This window comes from Zootoca vivipara, chromosome 9 (genome assembly GCF_963506605.1).
Source record: "Zootoca vivipara chromosome 9, rZooViv1.1, whole genome shotgun sequence".
Classification (NCBI taxonomy): domain Eukaryota; kingdom Metazoa; phylum Chordata; class Lepidosauria; order Squamata; family Lacertidae; genus Zootoca; species Zootoca vivipara.
In genome coordinates, this window is record NC_083284.1 from 75,944,999 (window position 1) to 75,972,800 (window position 27,802).

General features: G+C 42.0%; 1 protein-coding gene across 5 annotated transcripts in view; it reads left to right on the plus strand.

Moving 5' to 3' along the window:
• CC2D2A (coiled-coil and C2 domain containing 2A) overlaps positions 1 to 27,802 on the plus strand; it is a 56,312-nt gene that overhangs the window by 15,638 nt on the left and 12,872 nt on the right. For all 5 annotated transcript variants that reach the window (XR_009558205.1, XM_060279079.1, XM_060279081.1 and 2 more), the window contains exons 9-26: positions 455 to 586; positions 2,591 to 2,800; positions 3,424 to 3,534; positions 5,662 to 5,798; positions 6,791 to 6,947; positions 8,168 to 8,418; positions 9,208 to 9,385; positions 10,930 to 11,086; positions 12,403 to 12,550; positions 15,523 to 15,661; positions 16,291 to 16,494; positions 17,213 to 17,305; positions 18,593 to 18,684; positions 20,332 to 20,499; positions 23,047 to 23,152; positions 23,968 to 24,077; positions 25,800 to 25,896; positions 27,227 to 27,328. Coding sequence is in view for 4 of the 5 variants with exons in the window: in XM_060279079.1 (XP_060135062.1) it covers positions 455 to 586; positions 2,591 to 2,800; positions 3,424 to 3,534; positions 5,662 to 5,798; positions 6,791 to 6,947; positions 8,168 to 8,418; positions 9,208 to 9,385; positions 10,930 to 11,086; positions 12,403 to 12,550; positions 15,523 to 15,661; positions 16,291 to 16,494; positions 17,213 to 17,305; positions 18,593 to 18,684; positions 20,332 to 20,499; positions 23,047 to 23,152; positions 23,968 to 24,077; positions 25,800 to 25,896; positions 27,227 to 27,328 (2,592 nt within the window). In the remaining variant the exon portion in view is untranslated. The remainder of the gene's footprint in view (positions 1 to 454; positions 587 to 2,590; positions 2,801 to 3,423; positions 3,535 to 5,661; positions 5,799 to 6,790; positions 6,948 to 8,167; positions 8,419 to 9,207; positions 9,386 to 10,929; positions 11,087 to 12,402; positions 12,551 to 15,522; positions 15,662 to 16,290; positions 16,495 to 17,212; positions 17,306 to 18,592; positions 18,685 to 20,331; positions 20,500 to 23,046; positions 23,153 to 23,967; positions 24,078 to 25,799; positions 25,897 to 27,226; positions 27,329 to 27,802) is intronic.

The following is a 27,802-nucleotide window of genomic DNA, read 5'->3' on the forward strand; positions in this document are numbered from 1 at the left end:
CATGGAAGTGTGCAGTGCCCAATGTTGCATATCCCATTGCTTTAAAAGTACGTTACTTAATTTTGGTGACGGACACATGAATCCTGGATGCACACACCTTGCAGGATCACAGCTACTATTTAACCTATTAAAAAGCCTTTCTAAGCTACGCAATATCTACAAAATCTGGACAGTGCCCAGAAATAAAAGCATAAAAGCTTTGAAATGGTTATCATAAAAACAGATTTAGTAATTTGTCTATGACTCAGCAGGGAAAGGCTGTACAAAAAGAGATGACTTTGCAAGATGTCTGAAGCAGCTGAGAGATGATGTTTGGCAGAGGGAAGGGCATGGCGGAATGGAGGGGTAATGTGATGGAAAGTCACTGGACTTCCATTTACTGAAGAATTCTTTAATCCTGCAAGATAGTTTTGAGTGAAGTACAGGCATTTTTATTGTCTTCTGTTGTTTGTAGGGGAAAAGGTGGTTTGGAGATGATGGCCAGATTCAGGCTTTGCCCAATCCAGTTAAACAGTCTCTTACTAGACCTCCAATATTCCCAGTGGAGGACGGTAAAGAACCAGAGCTGGTGACATTTTATAAAAAGGTGAGTTTGTTACTACCTCTTACTGATCTGTCAGAGTAGTGTGGCTTATTGTATTAAGAAGATTAAATTATTCTGGCTTAAAAGACTGGGCAGTCTATTTAAACAGACCCCAACTCCTCCTGTGCAATTGGTGTAGCTTCACATTCAAGCTTGTGGAACTGATACTACTCTAGGCTCCGAAGCAATGTATTGAAATGTGTCTGGTTTGGCGCTGGCTCACACTGACTTCAGGAGCATAAGCCAAGAATGAGGCTAGGATTTGTAAGCACAATTCAGCTCAGATGACATATTTTGTGACCTTGAGTGTACATAAAGATTTCTGTACACCTTGTGCTTGCAGTCTCTCTGCTTTACTAATTTCTGGGATTTTGTGGCAGATGAATTGGGTGTACAACCAAAGTTTCATGTTAAGTTTTGCATATGATAGGGTGGGTAAGGCAGACACATATTAGCCCTAGATTCATTTATTCCTCCCCTGCCTCCTTTCTTTGCGTGCTGACTTTGGTGCTGCAATCCTTGCCAGTTAAACCAGTGTTTCCCATTTCATGCAATACAGTAACTCCAGTTTAACGTTGGTTTGCTAACAGGGAACTTATACCACGTTCCTGGTTGGTAAATTGTCATTAAACTAGAGTTCCTAATTTTGGAACTCAGTTTCAAACAGTGTTGCAGTACTGAAGCCAGTGTATGAGGCGTGGGGAAGAGTGAGGCTCAACACTCATTTCCAGCTTTTTCCACACAAAAGGTGGTAAACATATATCATCAGTCCTGGAAGCGTTCCAAGTTAAACCCCTAGCACAGTTATTATATGGGGCTCAGATTTGGACAGGCGCTCACCTTGGATCTAAGAAAACTGTCCAATCCAAGTTCTTAAGGCAAATTTTCTCTGTACCACCCCGTGTCCCAAACGCATCATCGCGCCTAGAGGCTAATCTTCCCTCGGTAGAATTACGGATCTGGCGTAGGACACTCGACTACAGTATTGGCTTTCCCTAAACTCAGATCCCCCTGGTTATTTAATATCCCTAGTGCTGCAAGATAGCCACAAGAGCACCTGGACTAAAATTGTCTATCAAAAACTTCACTCTTGTGACAGGTAGGTAGCCGTGTTGGTCTGAGTCGAAGCAAAATAGAAAAAAATTCCTTTAGTAGCATCTTAAAGACCAACTAAGTTTTTATTTAGGAATGAGCTTTAAACCACTCTTGTGGTTTAAGCTGTACGCCGGCTCCCTCGGCCAATAACGCGAGATGAGTGCCACAACCCCAGAGTCGGTTACGACTGGACCTAATGGTCAGGGGCTCCTTTAAAGCAAGCAGTCTAATTTGTCAGTGCTTAAATGACATTGAGCGTCAGAACAACTTGGCCAGAATAAGGAATTTTTGCCCATGGTATGACTATTTTCTACCTTCCCATTTCGACTCTCTGGCACCCTATCTGCATAACCTAGCAATTCTAAAATATAGGCGCGCTTTTACCCTTGGCTGCAGTTGAGGGACGATTCCAACAGATCCCACACGAAAAACGCTTATGTCCCTGTGGAGATGGCAGTAACGAATCGGTGGCTTGCACTCTTTCTAATGACTTGAGGAATGAGATTATTACCCCTCTTTTATTGTCCGTTCCGGGACACCCAACCACTGCCCCAGTGTCCTTTCTCTTGGCAGATCAAGAGGAGCAGGTGGCAGCAAAGGCTGCAGGGTTTTTAGCTGGGGCAACCAGAATAAGGTCCACTTTTTGACTGCTGATTCAGGACCCTAAAGTGTGTTTTATATAATTGACTTTTTATTTCTGTTCTTTGTATATTGTGTTGTTGTTTTGTTGCTACAGCCGATGGGTGATGCAAATAAAAATTCATTCATTCATCATTACACCCGAAAGGGGCCAAGAGTTGCATTTGTGGTTTGATGGGTGTGTTTTTTCCTGCTCTAATGTACACCTCAGAGAACTGACTTTGTTTTTTTCAATCCTCGTCTTTGTGTTTGCATTCTTAATCTTCTTCCTAGGCCATAAAAATGAGGCTCGCTAATCAGTACATTGTCGGATCCGGGGACCCTCAGGGGCAGTTTCAGCTGGATGTTGATATTTCTGGATTAATATTCACTCACCACCCCTGCTTTAGCCGTGAACATGTCTTAGCAGCTAAGCTGGCTCAGTTGTATGATCAGTATCTGTCAAGGAGACAGAAAAATACTTCCAAACTTCTTACAGATAAGGTAATTTCATTGTTTTTAGAAGCTTCACGGTAAAATATAAATCCTGGTGAAGTATTGCAAATATTCCTTTCATAGCATAGCAAATGTCTAAAGATCCGCTTTTATATACTTTATATGACAGAAAGAAGCTATTGCTAGCCTGTCACCTGTCTGTGAGTTCTGCCTAGGTGTAGAACTTTTCTCTGCCAGTTTTTTAGGTTGAGTAAAGGTAAAGGGACCCCTGACAATTAGGTCCAGTCGTGACCGACTCTGGGGTTGCACGCTCATCTCGCATTATTGGCCGAGGGAGCCGGCGTATAGCTTCCAGGTCATGTGGCCAGCATGACAAAGCCGCTTCTGGCAAACCAGAGCAGCACATGGAAATGCCGTTTACCTTCCCGCTGTAGCGGTTCCTATTTATCTACTTGCATTTTGACGTACTTTTGAACTGCTAGGTTGGCAGGAGCTGGGACCAAGCAACGGGAGCTCACACCGTCACAGGGATTCGAACCACCGACCTTCTGATCAGCAGGCCCTAGGCTCAGTGGTTTAGCCCACAGCGCCATCTGGGTCCCCTTTTAGGTTGAGTACAGTACCACAATTGCATTATATCAATTAACCCCCGCCCCCAATTTATTTTTAAGCTACGTGCTCTGAGGAATGCCTTAGAGAATATTTCAGATCCTGGTGAAGGTGGGATCCTTAATCCAGTAACAAAACAAAGCAGAACTGAATACAAGATTGAAATAAGGCAAGTAGAGGACACTTTTGTATTTACTGTGCTTTGTGCATGCGTAGAAAGGTTATCCAACTTGACGTTGGAAGGCCGTGTTTCTGTGACATGATCAGCTCCCTGAGAACCACTGCTCTAGTTTGCTCATTACTTGTCCTATCCCAGACACTTGCCAAGCAGTCAGAAGAGAACAAATGGATGCCTTTTTTCTTTTCTTGCCTCCTCCCCAAAAGCTTTTTTTACAAGGATCATCAAGCACACTGCCTCCAGCATGCCTGACAACCTCTGTAGAAAGTTTTGGGAAAGGGTCCAATTCATTCCTTTCCTGGTTGGTCCCTTTCCCCTCCTACCTTTAGCTGGTGCTCCAGGCTACCCTTGTCATGTCTTTCCTTTCTTTCTGCTTGTGGGAAATGAAGCTGCTGGGCAAGTCCTTTTGGACTTTTTCCTTCAAAAGAGCAAGAAAGGAAGTTGTGGTTCCTGTTGCTAAGGTCACACCACAGAGTCCAGCCCTGGCAGCTCCTCTGTGGGATAAAGTCCTTTCTGCTCACAAAGTCTTAGTGTTCTGAGCCCCTCACAGGCATGACTTCCATGGCATTGTTTCATAGCAGGAGGAACCGGGTTGCATCCAACTTGGTCATACTCAGAGTAGACCCATTGAAATCAGTGGACTTGATTAACTGAAGTCCATTTATTTCGGTGGGTCTACTCTGACTATTAGTTGGCTACAGCCCATTTTTCTCAATGGCTTCATTCTGTTTGTGCCTCTATTCAGAAAATAGATAATTAAATATATGGATATAAATAAATTGACTTAGTGGGTTTTTTTAACTGACACAATAATTCAGTACGTATTACTTCATAGGATCACTGTAATTGCTATTGATGCACACTGGCTATAATTCAGCCCATAGCCATGTGTTTGAATTTTTGGTTTGCACATATTTGGCTTGCACATAATGGGACTTGCACATATTTGTGGGCTGGTTGGCGCCACAACCATTGGCATGTTCCTGATGTGGTTTGTTTTAATGAACTCAATCTGAGCTGGGGAAAATGATAATGATAATTTCCTAGGGGAAAATGATAAATTGGCTATTAAGAATCACATAATGCAGGTCCAAGGAACTGCATCCAGTTATGGGATAGTGGATTAGAATAATAGAATCAAAGAATCATAGAGTTGGAAGAGACCACAAGGGCCATTCAGTCCAACCCCCTGCCAAGTGAGTGTTGGACTGGGACTGGGAAGACCTAGATTAAAATCCCTATCAGCCATGAAGCTCACTGGGCGATTTTTGAACAACCACTACCTCTCAGCCACATCTACCTTATAAGGTTGTTGTGTAAACAAAATAGATGGGGTAGAGGGAGAACCATGAGCAAACTGGAGCAGGAAATGTGGGATGAAAATACAGTGGTACCTCGGGTTAATAACTTAATTCGTTCTGGGGGTCCGTTCTTAACCTGAAACTGTTCTTAACCCGAGGTACCACTTTAGCTAATGGGGCCTCCCACTGCTGTCGCGCCGCCACTGCACAATTTCTGTTCTCATCCTGAAGCAAAGTTCTTAACCCAAGGTACTATTTCTGGGTTAGCAGAGTCTGTAACCTGAAGCGCCTGTAACCTGAAGCGTCTGTAACCCGAGATACCACTGTACAATAAATAATCAATATAATAAAATAAACCTTTGTTTTAATGTTTTGTTTGGTCACATTTCTATTTGCTGTTTAGAGCACCTCCAGTAGAAAGGACAAATAAATACATTTATAATAAACTTTTAAGCAATGACCAAACTGGGTGCATCACAGTGTATGTGAGCCCTAAAGGTTTTGGGTTTTGTTTATCTTTCATGCAGCCACAAGGACATTTTACTTGAGCAGTAGTAAGGGAGAGGGGATGCTTTAATCCTTTTCCCTCTTCACTATTTCCCCAGTAGCTTTACCCTAATTATAGAATTATAGAATTGCAGAGTTGGAAGGGACCACCAGGATCCTCTAGTCCACCCCCTGCAAGGCAGGAACCCTAAGACTCCATTGAATCCAGCGCATTGTAATCGGAAAAGTTAAATGTCAACACATCATTTGACTTTTAATGGGGCATGTATTCAGTGTGTGGTTCCCTCTAATGGAATGTGTGTTTGCACAGGCAGACAAGACGACTTCGTGATGTTGAGCAAGAAAGAGATCGGACATTGCTTAAGGCCATTATCAAAGTTTGGAAAGAAATAAAATCCCTGCGTGATTTCCAGAAGTTCACTAACACCCCCCTGAAGCTCTACCTGAGGAAGTATGTTTTTACAGGAACTTCGTTGTTCGTTGTAGCAGTAAGATAAGATTTAATGCTTCCATTTGGTGCTGATTCATTTCTAAGGTCTAATGTACTACGCTAGCCTACTCATGGGATTGAATGTTCCTCCAGACCATAACATAAAAAATCCCAACAAACAGAAATCTAGCATGTTAACCCAAAGACTTATTTCATTTTATTTTTAAATCTTTGTATCCTACTTTCCCATTAATAGAAACACTCAAGGTGCCCAATAAGAGTTTAAGATATTCAATAAAAACAAGTACAGTAAATCAGTTGGAAAATAAAGTATAACTTGGCCAAACCAACACAGCTGGTGACACTAACCCTGAAGTCCAAAAGACTTCCAAAAACTTTAATCCTACATCAAAAGCCCAAAAGAGCAAAGGAGGCAGATGGAATTGTCAGAGTTGTCACTGTATTGGTGTTACAGGCTGCCTCTCCAGTTAGTACTTTCAACAGTTGAGTTTTGTACTAGTTGAAGCATTTTTCAGAGGGAGCCCTAGAAAGAGCATCTTGCCAACATTTAACCTAGAGGTTACTAAGGCCTCCATTGACAATAGCCAGGCTCCTGCTTCCAAACTATGAACCTTCTTTTTCAGAAAAAACACACACATACCCCATCCAAAATAGTCTAAAGCTAGATCATTTTCACCCCCAAGCCATAAGTACTTCTATCTTGTATGGAGTAAGTTTTCACTTGTAGCCCCATCCAACCCTTCATTGATTATCATAGAATCTTAGAGTTGGAAGGGACCAGGGGTCATCTAGTCCAACCCCCTGCAATTCCAGGTACCAATGTATTCTATTTAATTTAATCCCCTCCCAACCTTCTCTTTCATGGCTGCAAGAAGGATTTCAGCTTCCCCCCTCCCCCTTCCATTTTTAGATTTACCACAGCTTTTTGTGGTGTCAGAACTCTGAAGGGTGGATAACCTTAAAAGTAATAAATATATTGCTTGTTGTTGAAGGGAGGATGTTGATCAAAGGTTGGATGAGAAGACATATGAAGCAGAAATTCAGGCTGAAATATCTGAGTTAATAGAAGAAAACATTGAAGAGTATGAAAAGAAAATGGAAGAATATAAAACTGAACTTCAAGAGTGGAAATCTTGGAAGAAGGCACAGGTTTGAAATAGCATAATTGTGTATTTGAAAATGCATGGGGCAGGCTCAAGACTAGTTATCGAAGCCCTTCCTTACTTCTTCCTTGTAAAATGGCATTTCTTAGATGAAATGTCAAGGCGGTGTAGCAAGAGGGGAGAGGCTCATGAGAAGCTGGGGAATCTTTAAGGGCTGGGGAAAGTGTCACTTGAACTTAGCAGTATTTGTGTGACTTTATGATAAAATAAATCATTTGCATCCAGAAATTATGACCACAGCCAACGCAGTTTGTTTCTTTCATTTTCTAAATCTCTAGTCATCTGTACATTGCAGCCTTCCTGGGTGCCTGTGTTTCCTGAAAACTGCAAGACTTTCCTCAGCTGGGCTTGGAGGAGACTGCCTCCTTTGTTCCTGACAGCTGTCTATTATTGCTTTAAAGTCTTTTTTCTTTTGAAGAAATTGGTGTCACTGTGTTTTAGGGCAAAAGGAAGGACTTTCCTTAATATCGGCAACTGCACATATCTCAGGCCCTCAACAGTCATCCTCCCGGGCTTCCTTGTGTTTCAAATAAACCTCAGAGGAAGACATCATACTTTAGCGGAGCTTTTTCAGTTCAAAGGCAGCTGGGGAGGCTGGAGAACAGTAGGAAAATGTTAAATGGGATTGCGGGGTGAGATGTGTACCACTCATAAAGAGCTCTGAGAAAGAGGCAGAAGGATGGAATCTTTCACAAGGAAAGAAAGTTTTGAGAAATGGAAGGACAAGTTGCAGTACAGCTTTAATTTTTGAACCCTTTTTGTCAGTCTTTGTACAAAGTTTTTCATTCTCGATAGATTTTTTTAAAAAAATGACTACTTATTTAATTACTTTTTATCTCAGTTTTATCTTTCTTTTTAAAAAATTGTTATGTTGTGTTGCAAATTTGTGTTTGGATTTAGGTTTTATTGTCTTTATTTTATAAGCTGCCCTGGATTACCCCCCCCCCAAAAAAAAATGAAGTGTGAGATTAAATGAAATGATTTAAATGAAATTGTGTAGATACATTTCTGAGTGGCAGAAGATCAGATGAGAAGTAATAGGAAAAATCTGTCATAATAATAAGTCATATTTGGCTCTTTTTTATTACCAGTTTGGTCACTTCAAAATTATCAGAAGTAACTAATCCAAAGATAGGTCCAGTTTTTATTGATGTTCTCTGCTGAAGGGGTGAAATCTTTTTTTAATGTGTATATACAAACACACAGAAAATCAGAAAGAAGAAGAAGAAGAAAACAAGCCCAAATGCAGATGATGAAGCAGAAGGAGAAGAAGCATCCGAGTGTGTGGAAGGGGAACGTATGAAACCTGTTCCTCCTCCGCCCGCAGTTGACAGGTTGGAGGTGGAACAGGAGGTTCGAGAGAGAGCTGCTAAGATTAGAAGGAAACCAGGAGAATCCATTCTAATTCCTGAGTTGAGCTTGACGGGGAGCGTCACTCCAAACGAGCTTTGTCCTAGGTGAGCTTACACATGAACATTTTTATGAAGGTAAGGTAGAAAATGTTTGTTCAGTTATTTAGCTCATGGTTCATACATCCCTGCTTTAAAATGTTAATTTGCAACTCACTGAAATCTTAAATTACCCTTGCTCTACAAGAAGTCATTGGATGATGTGGTGCAATGTTCTTCCACCCTGAGGATGCAAAGAGATGAATCTGGATCAAGATTCTAGTGTTTGAGTGTGTGTGCAGGGGGGGGGGCTTTAAATTTTTGCCCCCTGCTTTGGTCCCATTCAAGATTGGGCCTCCTACCCCTGGAATCTGCACTACCGAAAGAGATCCATTTGTTTTTTAATATGAAGGCTTATAGCCAACTAAGTCCTACTCAAAGCAGACCCGTAGAAATTAAGGGGTGCAAGTTAGTCGCGTTCATTGATTTCAGTAGGTCTGATTTGAGTAGGGCTAGCATTGGATGCAACTCATCCTTCTTTGGGCAATGCAAATTGCAATGCAAGGGGGCCCATTCTGGATTGGGACCACAGCAGGAAGGCAAAGCGTTAAAGCTGACCCACACCTATACATGGACATCCAGTGGTCAGATAATCACTGATGGAGAAGGTAGGCAGGCACCATCCTGTTAACCCACAGTGTGTGGAGGCAGTACTTGTTTGGAGCTCTGTCATACTCTATAAATAACAAGTTCTGCGTATTTGAAGTAATAAAAGTCCTGTCAAGCACTCCAAAAGTGAAAGATAACTTTCTGGTGAATATGCACATTTTAAGGTGTTCTTTTAAAACTTGTTTCCAGGGCGGAGGTTTCAAGACGCGAAGATGTAAAGAAGCGTTCGCTGTTCCTAAAAGTCCTTTTCAATTCAAAAGAGGTGTCAAGAACAGTGTCCCGGCAGATGAGCTCAGACTTTAGAGTTCATTTTGGGCAGATTTTCAATTTGCAAATATTCAACTGGCCAGAGAGTTTGAAGCTGCAGGTATGTTGCATATGGGTGTGTGTGTGTATTTATCCAAACATGGTTCACAGAGTAATTTAAACAAAACCTTATTGAAATATTCAATGAACCAATTAAAGGTAATAAACAACATAAGCAGTGCAATAAGCAGTTAAAATAGCCCTTATAACTGCAAGGTAAAAACTTCAATTCCAGTTTTATGAAGAGTTGTAATGAGGAACTGGCTAAGCACAGCTCCATCTCAAAGCAATAGTCATTTGGGCCCAGGTTTGTTGTTGTTGTTGTTGTTTGTCTTTGGTTTGGTTTTTCCCAAGGAGTTGTCTGGACCGTACCACTTCAGACACCATGTGCAGGGCTTGAAGGACTGAATATTCCTCACAAAATGTCCATTTACATAGAGAGTTAAGACATCAGAGAAAAGTTTTTTTTCTCCCCTACATTGCAGGGAGTTGGACTAGATGACCCCCAGAGGCCCTTCCATCACTACAATTCTGTTATTTTAGCCTAGCACCTGCACCTTCTGGCAGTTCCCTCATTGCGAGATGTGAGGCTAAAGCAGGCATCCCCAGACTTCGGCCCTCCAGATGTTTTGGACTACAATTCCCATCTTCCCCGACCACTGGTCCTGTTAGCTAGGGATCATGGGAGTTGTAGGCCAAAACATCTGGAGGGCCGCAGTTTGGGGATGCCTGGGCTACAGGGAACCAAGCAGAGGGTCTTCTCAGCAATGGCGCCTGCCCTGTAGAATGCTTTCCCATCAGGTGTCAAGGAAATAAACCACTATCTGACTTTTAGAAGACATCTGAAGGCAACCCTGTATCGGGAAATTTTTAATGTTTTAATGTTTTACCATTTTTTATGTGCTATAAACTGCCCAATATGGCTGGGGTATAAACAGTAAAATCATTTTCACTTCATGGTATCTGAAGAAGTGTGCATGCACACGAAAGCTTATACCCAGAACAAACTTAGTTGGTCTCTAAGGTGCTACTGGACAATTTTTTTATATACATATTTCGACTGCGTCAGACCAACACGGTTACCTACCTGAATCTAGTAAAATCATTATTATTATTTGGCTTAGCACAGGCACCCCCAAACTCCGGCCCTCCAGATGTTTTGAACTACAATTCCCATCTTCCCCGACCACTGGTCCTGTTAGCTAGGGATCATGAGAGTTGTAGGCCAGAACATCTGGAGGGCCGCAGTTTGGGGATGCCTGGCTTAGCATGTTATCAAAAACTGGTCTAATGGTTAACATCTCTCCAGACAAACCACAGGCCGCAGCCAGGGTTTCTCCTATGGTTACAGCTTGCGGTTCATCTGGGATAGCTCAACCATGAGCCTGGGTTTGGGTGACACCCTATTCCAAACCCTAGCTGAGCTCCACATGCTGTAGCATTGGAAAGAACCAAGCACCGGCCATCTCTTTCCTGGAAGGCCTCGTGTTTTCTCATTTGTTTTCTCGTGTTTTCTCGTGTTTTCTCATAGCAGGACTGTGGTTATATGCAAATGAGGGCATAGTGTCTAAAAATGAAAATGGTGCTCTGCTCTTTACCACACAGCTCTATGAAACCGTTGGGCTCGGCAGTACTAACTTGTTGATGGAAGTGTTCATACCAGTCCCTGAGACTACGGTTCTTACTGGGAGAGCTCCTGTGGAAGAAATGGAATTCAGCAGCGACCAGCGTGCGCAACTGGACCATGAAGGCGTGGGAAGCGGTACAGGCTTGTCTTTTAAGTCCAAAGATTTAGAAGTTGCTCACTTGCTTGTTGCAGACATAGTGGATTGCTTGCTGCAACTGGGTTCAAATCCCAAAAGGTCTCTGGGTGCCTTTGAGTTAATCTGGATCTTTCAAGGGGGGAATCCTATTGATATAGCAACCTGAGCATCTCATATGATGATAAATGTAGTTAAAGAAAAGGCATTTGTTCCCTTATCTCTCTTTATTCCTCTCCCCACCCCCACCCCCGAACCCTGGATAGTAAGTGTGTGTCCTTGTTCCCCCACCACCACCCGTTTTATTTTCAAAAACAAGTTCTGCAATGCAGATTTGGCTAAGAGATGGTGACATGCCCAAGGTTGCCCAGTGAGCATTATAGTTGAATGGGAGAAGAGGATTGAAATCCAAGTCTGCCTGGTCCACATCCAATACACTGTTCACTATACTGACACTAATTGAATCGAACAGCTCAATACACACTGCCTTTACTTCTTTATTGGGCTGTAAAAGTCTTATTTTACGATTGTTGGTACAAGCCAACCAAGAGCTGCATGTGTTCCATATTATACTCATGATATTTTTTCTGGAGGATTAAAATGTAGGAAAACACTTCAGGTTTCTTTCAAGAAATACTCCCTAGCTTTCTTTTTCCTGTTTCTTTTATGATTAAAAGCATTTAGAAGGAACCTTCGCTTTGTTTTTTATTGATTGATTGATTGATTGATTGATTGATTACTTACTAAGTAGAGATTTTGACTGGCTGTATTTCCTAGACTTTGAGTTTCTAATCTGTTCAGGGTGTCCTGAAATTTTGGAGAGCTCATGAGATCAGCCTATATGACCCATTTGGAGATTATTTTTTTCCTTGTGTAAATTTGACATGATATCCAGTGCCATTCTATAGGGCAGGGGTGGAGAGGGGTGGTGGGCTAAATCTTTAGGACACTCCCCACTCCATCCTTGGTGGCCTCTGTAACTGACATATAGGTGGGGTTGCCCATCTATTGTTGTGACCCTGATGTCTAGTGATCCATTCACTCAAGAAGTGTGATCTGGGCCACTGACTATCTTCTAGCATGTCCCTGGCATGTAACAGTTAACAAACTGGTTTGAAGAAATCACCATTTAGTGAGTTTGGACAAAGCAACAAACCATAATTTGCTGCTAACCAAGAATGGAAATGTTAAATCTTCTTCCTATGCTTGTGAAAAGGGGGTGGAGCCTGAGATTTCTGACCACTCATGCATGTAACAACAAGCTACATTTTTGTTTGCTACATCTGATCACGCCAATGTGTTTGGTCTCTCATGGCAGGTGTACCGTTTTCATTTGAAGCTGATGGCAGTAATCAAATGATTTTAATGACCTCAGGCAAGGTGTCCTGCAGTGTTTCCTGGGCTGTTGGAGAAAATGGGATACCCTTAATTCCACCAGCATCACAGAAGAACGCTGGATTCTCAAGGTAAATGAACTTTAGCAAGCATTTCAGAAACATTTTTAGTATATGCAATTAGATAAATCATTCTATGGGCAAGCAGTTTCATTTAATATCTGTTTGGTCAGCAACATAAAGTAATAGACACCCGTCTCCTCACTGCCTATAAAAGGCATTTTATTTATTATGTGTGACTTCTATTTCTAGTTGTACTCAGAGTAGGCCTGCTGAAATCTCTGTACTGACATACATGGATTTCATTGGGTCTTCTCTGAACATGACTAGCATGATAGACCTGTTAGTATTTTCATCCCTCCCTTTTCTGCCAATCTCCTGACTCAGTAGAGAGAGAGGGGAAGGAGTCTTCCTTGCTAACTGTTATTCCTAACTGTCAGTTCTGGAGAGTGTGTTCTGAGGTAAAGATGTGTTCTTACTTATGTTAGATGACTGAAACTCACTCAGTCTGTATATTATAGTTATATATGTTTAGTTTATTAAAATAAAAGAAGAATTACTTCAAAACCTCTGAAGCTGAACTTCATCTGTTTATTGGTGCTCACAGCTAGAAGTCGTGAGTCCAGGTATATGGTTTAAATCCATCATATGGTAGCAGAGGATGGTTTAACGTTTGGACGTACAGATGGTTCAAAGGTTCAGCGTTTGAGACAGAGGTTTTTGCTGAAAGTCCAGGCTTATTTTATGTTGCAAAAAAGGAAGTGTTTGCTATTAATTAAACTCAAACATGGCTTACACACAAAGCAGCCAAATGGCTCTGTCTTTCCCTGTTCTCAAGCCAGAGACATACCCTGTTTGGCAAGCTAAAATGAAAGCACTTTTACAGAGGGAAAAACTTTATCACACTATAGAAGATGCAATTGCTTCTCAGCTTTCAGCGTTGCCTAATGATAGATTAACACCGGACTATATATCTGCTGTTCTCTTAAATGAATGAGACCGCAGGCAAATTGTTAAAGAGAGCCGGGGCAGGAGGATGGGAATTGCGGTCAGGGTGTGCTAGTGAGCGGGTCGGAAAATCGGAGCTCTGCTCTTTTCCCCTTTTTGAAAATAGGGACAACATTTGCCCTCCTCCAGTCTGCTGGGACTTTGCCTGTTCTCCAGGAATTTTCAAAGATTACTGCCAGTGGTTCTGAAATCACCTCTTCCAGTTCTTTTAATACTCTTGGGTGTAGTTCATCTGGCCCTGGAGACTTGAATACATCTAAACTAGCCAAGTATTCTTGTACTACCTCCTTACTTGTTCGGGGCTGTGTTTCCCCTGCTGAATGATCGGCTCCATTTTCTTCAGGTCAGGCATTGTTTTCTTTTTTGCAGAAGACTGAGGCAAAGAAGGCATTGAGGAGTTCTGCCCTTTCTCTGTCCCCTGTTTGCATTTCACCATCTTCTCCTCTAAGTGACCCCACTGTTTCCTTGTTCTTCCTTTTGCAGTAGTGTTGGCTTTGTGCTCCTCTTTGAAGTTTCTCACAATATGAGAGTTTTCTTTTTTAAAATATTTTTTCCTTAGTGAACAGTGGATACATGAATGGTTTTGTCTTAAGGTAGCTATTGGAATTAATGAATAAAAGGAGTTTGGGCCACTTGAAATTAGTCTAAGGAGCCAGACTTACAACAACCCTTTCAGTAACAACAACAACAAATCCTCATTGCACAGCATAGCTTACAAGTTTTCCCTTTTCTCGCGAGGAAGCCTATTCAGCATAAGGGAATTTCCCTTTAAAAAAGGGAGAACTTGGCAGCTACGTTGCACAGTTTATTACCTCCCAAAACATGCTGCTTGGCTGTTGCAGGAAAATAAGAATAACTTGTCCAAACTGGAAATTGAGTGTTTGTGATGACCAGCTTGTTCTCTTGACAGAACTCTGTTAGCCTTTGCCCAGTTTTGTTTTGAACTCCAAGGCCAAACTTGCCAGTAATTTCTTTTATCTCTTGATTTCCTACTTTAGCATTCCAGTCCCCTATAATGAGAAGAACATCCTTCTTTGGTGTAATTTCTAGAAGGTGTTGTAAGTCATCATAGAATTGGCCAATTTCACTTTCTTCAGCACCGGCAGTTGGTGCACAAACCTGGATTACTGTGATGTTAGAAGGTCTGCCTTGGATTCGTATCAAGATCATTCTATAATTTTTGAGATTGCATCCCAGTACGGGTTTCGCCACTCTTTTGTTGACTATGAGGGCCACTCCATTTCTTCTATGGGATTCTTGCCCACAGTAGTAGATATGATGGTCATCCGAACTGAATTCGCCCATTCCTGTCCATTTTAGTTCGTTGATGCTCAGGATGTCAATATTTATTCTTGTCATCTCATTTTTGACCACATCCAGTTTACCTCCATCCATGGTTCTTACATTCCAGGTTCCTATGCAAGATTTTTCTTTACAGCATCGGACTTTCCTTTCGTTTCCAGGCATATCCGCAAATGAGCGACCTTTCGGCTTTGGCCCAGCCGCTTCATCAGCTCTGAATCTACTTGTACTTGTCCTCCGCTCTTCCTCAGTAGCATGTTGGACGCCTTCCGACCTGAGGGGTTCATCTTCCAGCGTCATAACTTTTATATGCCTGTTGTCTTTGTCCATGGAGTTTTCTTGGCAGGGATACTGGAGTGGCTTGCCAGTTCCTCCTCCAGGTGGATCACATTTAGTCAAAACTCTCCACTATGACCTGTCCATCTTGGGTGGCCCTGCATGGCATAGCTCATAGCTTCTCTGAGTTATTCAAGCCCCTTCGCCACGACAAGGCAGTGATACATGATGTTTAAGTTAAGCAATTAGGAATACTGAGAAGTGAGTTTCAAAATGTACCCTTTGGTGTACAAATAAGAAGGCAAATGAACTAAGTTTCCAAAGTACAGAAACCCATACCTATTAGAACCATGAATTGTAGGACAAGGGTCACTTATCTGGTCCCAGAAAGTATAGGCAGATTTCTTTTAACTTTGTGTTTTTTAAAATAAAATAATTATTAAATGTTGTAATTTCAGTGCTTTAAAGAATATTGATGCCATTGCATCAATCGGCACATCGGGGTTGACTGACATGAAGAAACTTGCCAAGTGGGTAGGAGAGGCAAAGCTGGATCCAAATGACCCAAGTAATGCTGCTCTGATGCAACTCATAAAGGTAATAATGGCTCCGGGAAACATGGTGCTGAAACCTTGGATTTGCAATCCCTGCTCCCCCTTCTGCCCCCGGAGTTTCATAGAGAATTTCCTGTCCAATGGTGAGAGAACTATGCCGTATTTCTGCATATGGTTGAATAGTCACAGATTGCCACGTTGGGTATAATAGCTAGAGAATGTGAGCATTCCATTTGACGGTTTTCCATATGCTTATCAGTTAATATAACAATGCATTTCATAAGCATGTATAATTCGGCCATGGGGAATGTAGCTTGCATGCTCTTTTCATGGGCCTCAAATCTGATTTCCATACAGAGATATCTTCTGCCTATGTAAAACTCAGTATAAGTAAACCTGGTTGGTTTACTTAGGGCAGTTATCTGGTTTGCAAGCTGTGTAGGAAAGGCTTTCATGGGATTATGCATGAACATGTACAGGTTCTTGGTCTGCGACTAATTTTGGCAGAGAGGGTGGGCCAGAATGTCACTCCCCTATTTCCTCAAGATCTCTCTTGCATCTGGGTTGGCAAGGAGGTAGAAGCTGGAGGAACCGTGTCCCCAGTGCAGGGGGTGGGTTAGAAGCCACCTAAATTTGCAAGACCTTTCCATAAACTTCACATTTATTGTTTAGGTTGCTACGAGCGGTGATGCTTCTGTTCCCGATTTCTTCAGGCTGGAGCAGCTGCAGCAAGAATTTAATTTTGTTTCTGATGAGGAGTTTGACAGATCTAAAAGATTCCGGCTTCTGCAGCTCAGAAACAGCGAAGTGGCTGAGTTTCGAAGTTATAAGTGCGTCCCATTGCTGGAAAGAGAAATCAGTGAAAGAATCTTCCAGGTCAGAAGTCACCTAAAATGGTTGGGATTAAGTACATCTTATTTTGGTTGGGGTATCCTCCTATTAAATAGATTCACTGCTGCATTGTGTAAAAAACCCCCAGTGAACCTCATTTTAGAGTGTTCAGAGCAGTTCTTCCCAAACTTTGTTAAGGCCACTACCCCATTCCCAATGTCCCCTGCCCTGTCCTATAAAAAGCAGCATTTAGTGTAGTGGTTTGCACAACCCAGTAAGGAAGATAACAGCCCAATAAAATTCAAAACAGTTAACAATTAATTGCACATTTATTAATTGCACATTTTCAAAATCCAGTCAAAATTATTACTTTAAATTACGGTAGATTAATTCCACTGGGGGCAGGACCACCCACTTTGGGAACCAACTGGTTTAGAGGATGGTGGTAGTAGAATACATTTGAAGTGGGAATGTCCAGGACTACATTTTTAAAATAACTTTTCTGACTACTTTATTTACTTGGATCACTAAAATTCTAGTTACTGGTACTTACTCTTCTTTATCGCCTGACTACCCTTTCATGAGTTTGCCTGCATTTCTTGGAGGGTGTTTATGGCTCCCTGCCCCTCCCCAAAAAGTGGGATTTTCTGTTTATACCTCAGGGTCCCTTTTAAATCCCTTTTAAGCCCCTTCTCTGCCTGAGAGCACCAGAAGTGATGTAGAACATTTAAAGAGCTCGTGGGTGTTGGCATTTTCGTTTTAGGAGTACGAGAAAAGATTGCGCGAGAGGGATGTTGTTGATACTAAAGACCATCTGGATGCACACAGAGCATTAGTTGCAAAGTACCTCCAAAAGGTAGGAGGCAAAATAGAGTCTTTTTATTATGCACAATTGTTTATTTTGGCAATAACTGTGCTGGAGTGTGTGTATTGAAGTCTTCAGCGGCCACCCTCTGTAGCTTCTGCACTCTGGTTCCTTCGATGCAAAGGGCCAAATTAGATGTTAATCAGGAGACATGTGAATAATCTCCCGATGGTATGTGTTTTTAGTTCTTTGGGGCACTGGAGGCTGTAAGCAGAAGCAGAAGTGATAGCCAAGGCCTTCAAAGCAGGTTAATTTCTTCCACCTGAATGGCTAACCTTATCTGGCTGTTGCTGATTATGCTTGTGGGGGGCTGTTAGGCCGCTCCTGTTCAGTTATCTTGTTTGTAGGCACGTATTCTGTTTTTTTAAAACGATTGTGTACTGTCCTGCGTGTCCTGTGGGTTGTTAGGCAGCCTAAGAGTATTTAAATAGATAAATAAACCTCCTAATTGGGTGTTTTCAAACAGTGCTTAGGTTGAGTGGGGAGCAGTCATGGGAAGATCTGCCAGGATGAGCCATTTAGGACGCACTGGATCTCCAGCTCAGCTGGCATTTAGTCCTCAACCCGGTCTTACACCTCAGTGTAACTTGCTCATCCTGGCTGAGCTGTGGCCAGTATAAGTCCCCCCTAAGGGGGCATTCCAGGGATGTGGTGGTGGTGGGACCAAAGAGATGAGACTTAGGCTGGATCCTAAGCCTCTTCAGCTTGGTCATATGACCTGGCAACCTAGCATAAGATACTATTTTAAAGGCCAATTTCCCCATTTTTCATTGCTTAGGCAGAGCAGGCTCAGTACTGAACAGAGCTTGGCTCTAGTGTAACTTTACACCATCTTAAATTACACCAGCGTGCTTTACGCTCGCTTCTTGTGCATATGAATCCATCCTTTGCCATGGCCAATGGCTGGTAAAGGTAAAGGTACCCCTGACCATCAGGTCCAGTCGTGTCCGACTCTGGGGTTGCGGTGCTCATCTCGCTCTATGGGCCGAGGGAGCCGGCGTTTGTCCACAGACAGCTTCTGGGTCATGTGGCCAGCATGACTAAGCTGCTTCTGGCGAACCAGTACAATAAAGTTATTTGATGTGGATTGGATTGCATCCTTGGTTTCAATTTAGCGTAACTATTGCTGAGGAAAAACTAGTGAATAAAATGCATAAAAGTGTGTTTACAAAGTGAAAATAGGTGAAACTACACAGCCCACTGAGATAAGTAAATGAAGATCCCTAGAAATGCTACTCAAGTGTCTTTTAAGTGATTTCAGTTTTGTTTTGTTTTCAGGTTAGGGAATCAGTCATTAACCGATTTCTGATTGCAAGGCATCATTTTCTCCTTTCCGATCTGGTCAATGAAGATGAAATCCCTACTCTTGGGTAAGGAAGAGAATGGAAAGTTATATCAGAACCATAATAATGAGCTTCAAGTCAAACACATTTCTATCTTATTAAGTTCTTGATTTGTATTTTTGCCAAGCTCTTTTCACCTGCAATTCCTTTTCGTCATTTTAAAGTGGAATATTTCTGCAAGGTGTCACAAACATCTCTGCAAGCAAGTGTGTATGCTTTTGAAGGGATGCTGGTGGCGCTGTGGTCTAAACCACTGAGCCTTGGGCTTGCCGATCAGAAGGTCGGTGGTTCGAACCCCTGTGACGGGGTGAGCTCCTGTTGCTTTGTCCCAGCTCCTGCCAACTTAGCATTTCAAAAGCACACCAAAAAGTGCAAGTAGATAAATAGGTACCGCTCCAGTGGGAAAGTAAACGGCGTTTCCGTGCACTGCTCTGGTTCACCAGATGCAGCTTAGTCATGCTGCCCACATGACCCGGAAGCTGTCTGCGGACAAACACTGGCTCCCTCGGCCAGTAAAACGAGATGGGTATGCTTTTGAAATAATATAGGTGCCAAATGCAGCCCTCAAGTCTTCTCTGCCTGGCTCTTGGGACTGCCCTCAGCCCACCCTCCTCCTCCTCCCTGCCCCTGCTTTTTGCCCTCCTCAAGTGCTTTTGCCTGGCTGAGATGTGGCCTTGAACCATGAGAATGCCCTCCTGCTTGCAGGAGCCTCTGAGCTTTGCTTTGTGTGGTTGGAATGTCGCCTACTTACAAAGCTACAATAATTGCTCCACCCACTTTTCCTTCAGCCGCCACTAGCATACAGCCAGTGCTCTGTGACTTTGGCCTAGGCTTGAGTTGTCCTTAAGAATCTCAGTGGGGAGGGCCATGTGTTTTGTGATGTTTCAGCAATGACCTCAGCTAGACTTCGGCCAAAATACAGTGTTTTAGAGCATTATGTCGCTGCCTTGAGGTAGTGAGGAGCTTACTAAGACTTGCATAATTTTATTTATACATTTAACTGGTCATCAATGCATGTTTAGGTAATTATCATTCCATACATGCAGATGTGACAGAAAACACCTGTCAGGTCATATTTCAGGCTACAGAAAAAGGCAACATTAGGCACACATTGATAGCTCCTTTCTCCTGCCCACTTCCCCCAAGTGCAGCTGAGATTTCTCACACACACTTTAATTAACATGGGAATTTGACTATGATTCTTATTTGTTATTTCTGGGAAGTTTTCAGATAATCTAGTCTGTTGTTTGCATGCATTTGTTTTTGCTTGGGATTCTCTAGAGTTGGTAACATACAAATCCACATAACTGTGTTTTATTCTTGGTTTTTCTTTTTGTCCTGCTTTGCCTTCTGTTAAGTTCTGATGGCCCAGGGTATGTCATTATGCATCTGTTAATTTCTGCTTCTCTGTTGGTGGTTGCTTTTGCTATGATACATGCATCCAAACAGGCATGTTTTGTAGAGTCCTATCATTGCTTCTATGCCATATGTATCATACAGTGTAAGCTCTTATTTATACCTTCCCATACATATTTCCTCTGTCTGTTTTTCCTTTACTTTTCATGTCAAATAACATTGATAATTACCTTTTTAATACAAAGTATTTTACCATTTACTATAATAACGGGAAAAGTTACATGTGCAAATCTGTTTAACTCTGCTTTTGATCATTAGCATTTTGGGACTCAGCCTGTTTAAATTGGCGGAGACAAAAAGACCCTTAAAACCAAGACGAAAGGAGAGGAAAAAAGTAGCTGTGCAAAATCTCTCAGATGGTGACATAAAACTCTTGGTGAACATCATTAGAGCTTATGAGATTCCCATTAGAAAGCCTGTTGGGAGGTATGAAACTTTCTTTCCATTGTTCTTCACACACAAATTGCCTTTCCTGAGAAACATGTATGGGTTTTTTCTTTGCTGTCTTTTGAAGGATGATCAAGGTCTTCATTTTCTGAGGATCCTTTGAGTTGATCACTTAGTCGACTGATTTTGCTGCTGGTTTTTGTTTTGCACTGATTTATAGAACCCTTGGGGGGGGGTCTATCTCTAAACTCTAACCCACACCAACCTCATAACATGTGAAGATAAAAATGGAGCCGTTTCTTGTACTCTGAGTTTCTTGCTAAGGTACAAACAATTCTGACCCTACCCCTACCCCCCCCCCCCAAAAAAAATATCCAAACCATTTTGTTTCTGGCTATTTGCTCAAACTGGTTCTTCTTCATGGTCCAAAAATGCAGTAGCCCTAGGACTGCAGAAGCAAAGGGAAGGCACACTTTGGCATCTGCCGCCAGCCAAAGCACCAAGGGGCACCAAGAGACTGCAGCCCCTGCCTGCTAGGAAGAGGCAGTGTGGAGCAGCTCTCAAAACGGGAAATGACACACTGGCCAGTAGGACAAGGATTGAAAAGAAAACTGCTGGTGACATCACGCCACTATACAAACCGATGGTGCAATCACGCCTGAAATAATGTGTGCCCTTCTGTCAACTCACCTCAAAAAGATATTGCATCAAGCATCATATTGGAGCACCCAGCCTATTTTTGACCGAATGCACCTGAAATTCAATGTATTCTAAAATTCTTTCCTTTCACAGTGTATATTTCGGGTACATGAATCACAGGTTCTTTTCCTGGCAGAGAGTTGAGTGTGCTACACCGTTCTCAGCCCCCCATTTCCATGTGGTCTGTGCTCACTTACCCACTCTGAAGATGGAGATGGGCATGGAAGAGACTTGATCTGGATTATGGCTATTCCTTCAAACATGATCAAGAACCTTAGTCTTTAGTGCTGCAAAGTCTCGTTCATGAGAGGTGCATTTGCAGCAAACCACAGGGTTCTGTCTTGGGCCCAGTCTTATTCAACATCTTTATCAATGACTTGGATGGGCTTGAGGGCATCCTGAGCAAGTTTGCAGATGACACCAAATTGGGAGGGGTGGCTAATACCCCAGAGGACAGGATCACACTTCAGAATGACCTTAACAGATTAGACAACTGGGCCAAAGCAAACAAGATGAATTTTAACAAGGAGAAATGTAAAGTACTACACTTGGGCAAAAAAAAATGAAAGGCACAAATACAGGATGGGAGACACCTGGCTTGAGAGCAGTACATGTGAAAAGGATCTAGGAGTCTTTGACATGAGTCAACAGTGTGATGCAGCAGCTAAAAAAGCCAATGCAATTCTGGGCTGCAACAAGAGGAGTATAGCATCTAGATCAAGGGAAGTAATAGTACCACTGTATTCTGCTCTGGTCAGACCTCACCTGGAGTACTGTGTCCAGTTCTGGGCACCACAGTTCAAGAAGGATACTGACAAGGAGTAAAAGGAACATCTGTCCTAATCATGATCATATCTGGATCCATCATGCCAGTTATTCCAGGCTAAGTGATCGTGCTCTGCCTTTTTAAAATTTTATTTAGCTACACTGTTTATTTAGCTACAGTGGTTTGCTACAAATGTACCTCTCGTGAATGAGACTTTGCAGCACTAAAGACTAAGGTTCTTGATCATGTTTGAAGGAATAGCCATAATCCAGATCAAGTCTCTTCCATGCCCATCTCCATCTTCAGAGTGGGTAAGTGAGCACAGAGCACATGGAAATGGGGGGCTGAGAACGGTGTAGCACACTCAACTCTCTGCCAGGAAAAGAACCTGTGATTCATGTTCCTGAAATATACACTGTGAAAGGAAAGAATTTTAGAAAACATGGAAATTCAGGTGTATTTGGTCAAAAACAGGCTGGGTACTCCAATATGATACTTGATGCATCCACAATATCCCCTTGGCACACACTGTGGATCACTCAGTACATTGTTGAGTCTCCATGTCTAATGGCCGTTTCACAGTCCACACTTTTGCTTTCAACTTCTATCCATACTGACATCCTTTGTCCAGAACTGACAGATCCAGACCATTGGCAACCATGGTCTTTTTCACGTTGCCCAGTTGAACGACGTGGCCCAGGGAGAGAGGGAAAAATAGGGGAAGTGAACAACTGGCTTCGCAAATGGTGCAAGAAGGAACGGTTTGGATTCTTAGATCATGGTCTGCAGTTTCTTGAAGATGGACTTCTGGCAAGTGATGGAGTTTGGAGGAATTTTTTTGCCATGAAACTCAAAAACCTCATCAGGAGGGCTTTAAACTGACTTATGTGGAGGAGGGAGACAGTGGTCCTGAAGATAGGAGTCTACCAAGTGCTGAAGATGATCACCCAAATGTCAAGGACCAAATGGAGCAAACAGCCTCATTTTGATTGGAATTGTATTACATCTGTTTGTTTGTTTGTTTTTGCAGAATCTTACTTTATTTAGTTTCAGTGTAATGTACCTGTATTTTTTTCATTTTTTCACTGTGATTTTTTTTAAAAAAATGTCTTCCTCTCTAGCAAGCTTCAGCAGCCATCTAAATCTTCATGGTCCTTCAATGAGATGTTTGCTGCTTCTGCCCCTCCACAGAGCCCAACCCACAGCATAGACTGGGCCTTTAATCAGGTAACATCAAGCACCAGCCAAATGCAAGTTTGGAAACTGCTATTTCAGATCTGACTATCAGTATACAAAAAAAAAACCCAAAACATTTTTTTAGAAATATATTTCATGAGTTTGCAGCTAATTATTTTTTAAAAAAAACCCATAGAGCAATGGGGTTTGTTGTCTCCTGTTTCCTTTACAACTTCTCAAGGTAATTCAGTTTGGTTCCATATCTTCTTATACTGATCTGAAGGTAATGGAATATTTATACTTTTCTGGGAAACTTAATACATACACTTTAGCAATAATCGGATGATTGGTAACCAGTCCCAAGTCTATCTTTTAGGACAGCGTAGCAAAATTATGGCGATTATTTCCAGTTTTCTAAAGTTTTCCTTATGTTTGTTCTTAAGCACATTCTTTCCCGTTTCCATTATAGCCTTTCTTGACTGGCACTTTTTTCGAGAGCCATGGTCACTCTTGTGTCCAATGTAGTTTTGTTATCCAGTCAATGACAATATATAACTTGATAAAATAACTTTAAAAAATTCCTTCAGTAGCACCTTAAAGACCAACTAAGTTTTTATTTTGGTATGAGCTTTCGTGTGCATGCACACTTCATTGTTTATCAATAATTGCTCATTGTACCTCTGTAGCGATGTATTAATAATCGTTATTACATCGATAATAAAATAATTTAAAAGACCCCTTGAGAGTAAAAGGTGTATTGTGGCTTACATGTTGGAAAGTTCATACTTGTCATTATGAACTTTAATTTGCAAGCATCCTTCTGCACACTTTGGGAAAACGTGAGTGCTTTGTCTGTTTCATTGTAGGTCTTAGTCCGACCTTTTGTAGAAGTTTCTTTTCAGCGAACGGTTTGCCGAACAACCACTGCTGAAGGACCAAACCCAAACTGGAATGAGGAGCTTGAACTTCCATTTAGGTGGGAATGCATCTTCTGAAATGTTTAATTCTCTGCCTCATGGTATGACAAATGATAGCCCAGATTGAAAGTTTAAGTACTCCCCCCTCTCTCCATATAACCTAAATAGCTAGCTTTTGACTTCTGAATTCAGGAACACTGTTGTCAAGCCTTTTTCTGATATTGGTGTCACCAGTGTATGATGGTGCTAGAGTCCGCCTTTCTCGCTGCCCCCACCATGATGGCTCTGTTTGCACTTCCTTTACTTTCCCATATTAAAACAGGTGGCTTCCTTTGGCTTGTCAGAGAGAAAGAAAAGATGTGTATAGTTGAGATGGGCGTCAATAGAACTGCCCCTTCCCCAGGCTCTGCTAATCCCAGTTTCAAGAGAAATGCGGTGAGTGGGCCCTACTCCATCTCATAAGCAGCATTTCCAGTAGCAATTCCATCAACTGCTTTCCATAGAAGTTAGTGAGATGCGCTGATGAACCTGAAGAAAGAGCTCTGGCAAAGAGCTCTGTTCACCACTGCTCTTTGGTCTGCAACTTAGCACTGATTATCATATTTCATATTTGAGCAACATGAAATGTTCTTGAACACAGGAAAACATTTTCGCTGGCTAAGTGAAATGCTTTTTTGCCATCAGCATTTATGTAAAGTTAATCAGGCTACCTGAGCACCTGACCGATTGCCCTTATTAAAGCAGCTTGATGAAAACGTTAGTTCATGTTACAGTGGTGCCTCGCTTAACGAATGCCCTGCTTAACGCAATTTCTGCTTAATGAAAGGTTTTTTCTAGCGGAGGTTGCCTCGCTAGACAAATTCATTTTATGAAAAATTCGTCTAGAGAATCGCGGTTTCCGATAGGAATGCATTGAAATTCAATTAATGCGTTCCTATGGGCAAAAAAATTTCAAAAAAATTTCAATGCATTCCTATGGGATTCGCTAGACGAATTTTTCGTTATAAGAAAAGACCCGTGGAACGAATTAAATTTGTCTAGCGAGGCACCACTGTATTCCCGGCTGCAATTTTTGGCGGGGCATAAGAACCTGTTTCACCTCAGCTTGGGAAGATTCACTTGGAGTTTAATTTTATGTCTCAATTTTAATGTCAGATTCCAACCCCAAGATCTCAGACAGTTTATTTCTATAGCCATGAAAACCAGGTCAGCATTGTTAAAGATGAGTTCTGAGTAGATTATCTGTATTTTTAACTACCATAGTTGGATTTTGTTATACTTTTATTTGAAAAGCCACATTTTGTTTGCGTTTATATATATTTTTTCCTTTCTTTGTTCTGGTTGCCTTGATAATCAAAAACTATATCTGATACCCTGTTTCTCATATTTTAAGACATACCCATAAAATAAGCCATAGCAGGATTTTTAAGCATTCAAGGAATATAAGCCATACCCCGAAAATAAGACATAGTGATAGGCACAGCAGCAATGCCGGCCGCGGCAGGAGGAGGAGGGAAAAAATAAGACATCCCTTGAAAATAAGCCATAGTGTGTTTTTTTGAGGAAAAAATAAATATAAGACGTGTCTTATAATATGAGAAACACGGTATTTATGGTCTATATACCAAATAAATAAACTGAATTGAAAGAAAGAGGTGGGGGGGGGAGCAGGCAGGAGTGAGAGGCAAGATGCACATAAACTGGAACTATATATGTGTGGTTGCAAATTGTACAAAGTTTTTATTTCAGGCATTTCTCTCATTTTTTTTACAATGTTGCAGAGCCCCTAATGGTGATTACAGCACCTCCAGCTTGCAGTCAGTGAGGGATGATATCTTCATTAACATTTTTGATGAAGTATTGTACGATGTCCTGGAGGTAAAAAAAAAAAAGCACCTCAAGAATTATGCTGACTATGTACACATAATAAGGAGGTCAAGGTATAAAGAGCCAGGCCACGGGAGCCTGACATGTTTGCCCGAATGGAGAAGACGTTTGCAAACCAGCAGGCTTAACGACAAGGTTTCTTTTGTGTATGGCATGATTGTTATCCAGAGCAAACTTACTGGAAGTATTGCTCAGTGATTCTGACTTCTGAACGCCTAAGTTCAGTGTCTAAAACACACTGGGCTTCAGCAAAAGGCAACTAAACTGCAACGTTTTAGCTTTTAGTTATAAATGCAAAGGATCTTGCAAAGAGGTGTTACCATTTAAACGGCTACGCTGGCATAGGCAAGCTCGGCCCTCCAGATGTTTCCCCCCCTACAACTCCCTGTTGGAGATTCATTCCCCGTGTCTGCAGTCATGGGATTGTTGTCTATCACATGGCAGTGTATGTTTACATTCCACAGTGGGAAGTGACGAAGACAGGATGTTTGTGTTACTGTGTTTCCTGAAGTGGGACTATTGTTTATTCATTCTCTTTGCTGTCTGATGCCAGAGAGAGAGGGAGCCATGTTGCAGTGCTCCAGGTGTGTTTATATGTAAATAAACGTAGATTAGCAAAATGCTGAGTTGCTGAGTTCTGTTATGCAACTGCCCAAACTCTGCGGATCCGTAAGTGTGCTGATGTTTCTTGGCATCAGTCGCTGTGATGTTTGGGCTGGAGAAAGCTTGTGAAGCTCCCGAACGATTGACCAGGAGGGAGGGAACATGCCAGTCGGGCATGTGTCTCTGCCAGGGTCCTACTCAAGAGTAAGAGATCCTAACACTCCCATGATCCCTAGCTAACAGGACCAGTGGTCAGGGATGATGGGAATTGTAGTCCCGAAACATCTGGAGGGCCGAGTTTGTCTATGCCGGGACTAGTATGAAGTACAAAGAAATGCTCTGTTCTGTTTGGTCTGTTGTGGTGTGTGTGTGTGTGTGGTTTGGTGCTATAAGGGTAGGAATCTTTTCTACCCAAGAACGCTTTTGCATCATGATGCAGCACAGTTTGTGGAAGTCTTCTGTTTCAGGGAATGCAGCGAGGAGCTAGGGCACTGCTTGAAGCAGCTTCAGTAAAACCCAGAGTCACCTCGTATTTTAACATTGCAGGTTTTTATCATTCATCCCCCCCCACACACACACACCCAAACACAAAATCTCCTCACTTTAATGGGGAGAATAATGCAATAATGCAGAGTAGCTGTGTTGAAAAAGGAGAGGTATGGGAAGTAGACACTTTATTTCTGGAAGTATTTGTCAAGAGTTCTGTGACTTTTCTTAGGATGATCGTGAAAGAGAATCCGGCGGAGTTCATACGCATGTCGAGAAGCACTGGCTTGGTTCTGTTCGGATTCCATTTACAACCGTATATTTTCAAGCAAGGGTAAGTAAACAAGAACCGGCAGAGGAGCATGAACGTTTTTGGAGCCTTATGCAGTGAATAAAAAATATCAAAATAAGGCATCCTTTCTATCTATATACAGTGGTGCCTCGCTTAATGAATGCCCTGCTTAACGAAATTTTCGCTTAACGAAAGGTTTTTTCTAGCAGAGGTTGCCTCGCTAGACGAATTCGTTTTTGTCTAGCGAATCGCGGTTTCCCATAGGAATGCATTGAAATTCAATTAATGCGTTCCTATGGGGGGAAAAAATTCAAAAAAAAATTCAATGCGTTCCTATGGGATTTGCTAGATGAATTTTTTCGTTATAAGAAAAGACCCATGGAACGAATTAAATTCGTCTAGCGAGGCACCGCTGTATATAAAAACGTAAACCAACTTTTCACTGAAACCGCTTGACCAATTGCGTTGAAATTTTGACACAACATGCGGATACGCGAAGGATCTTATACAGTTTGC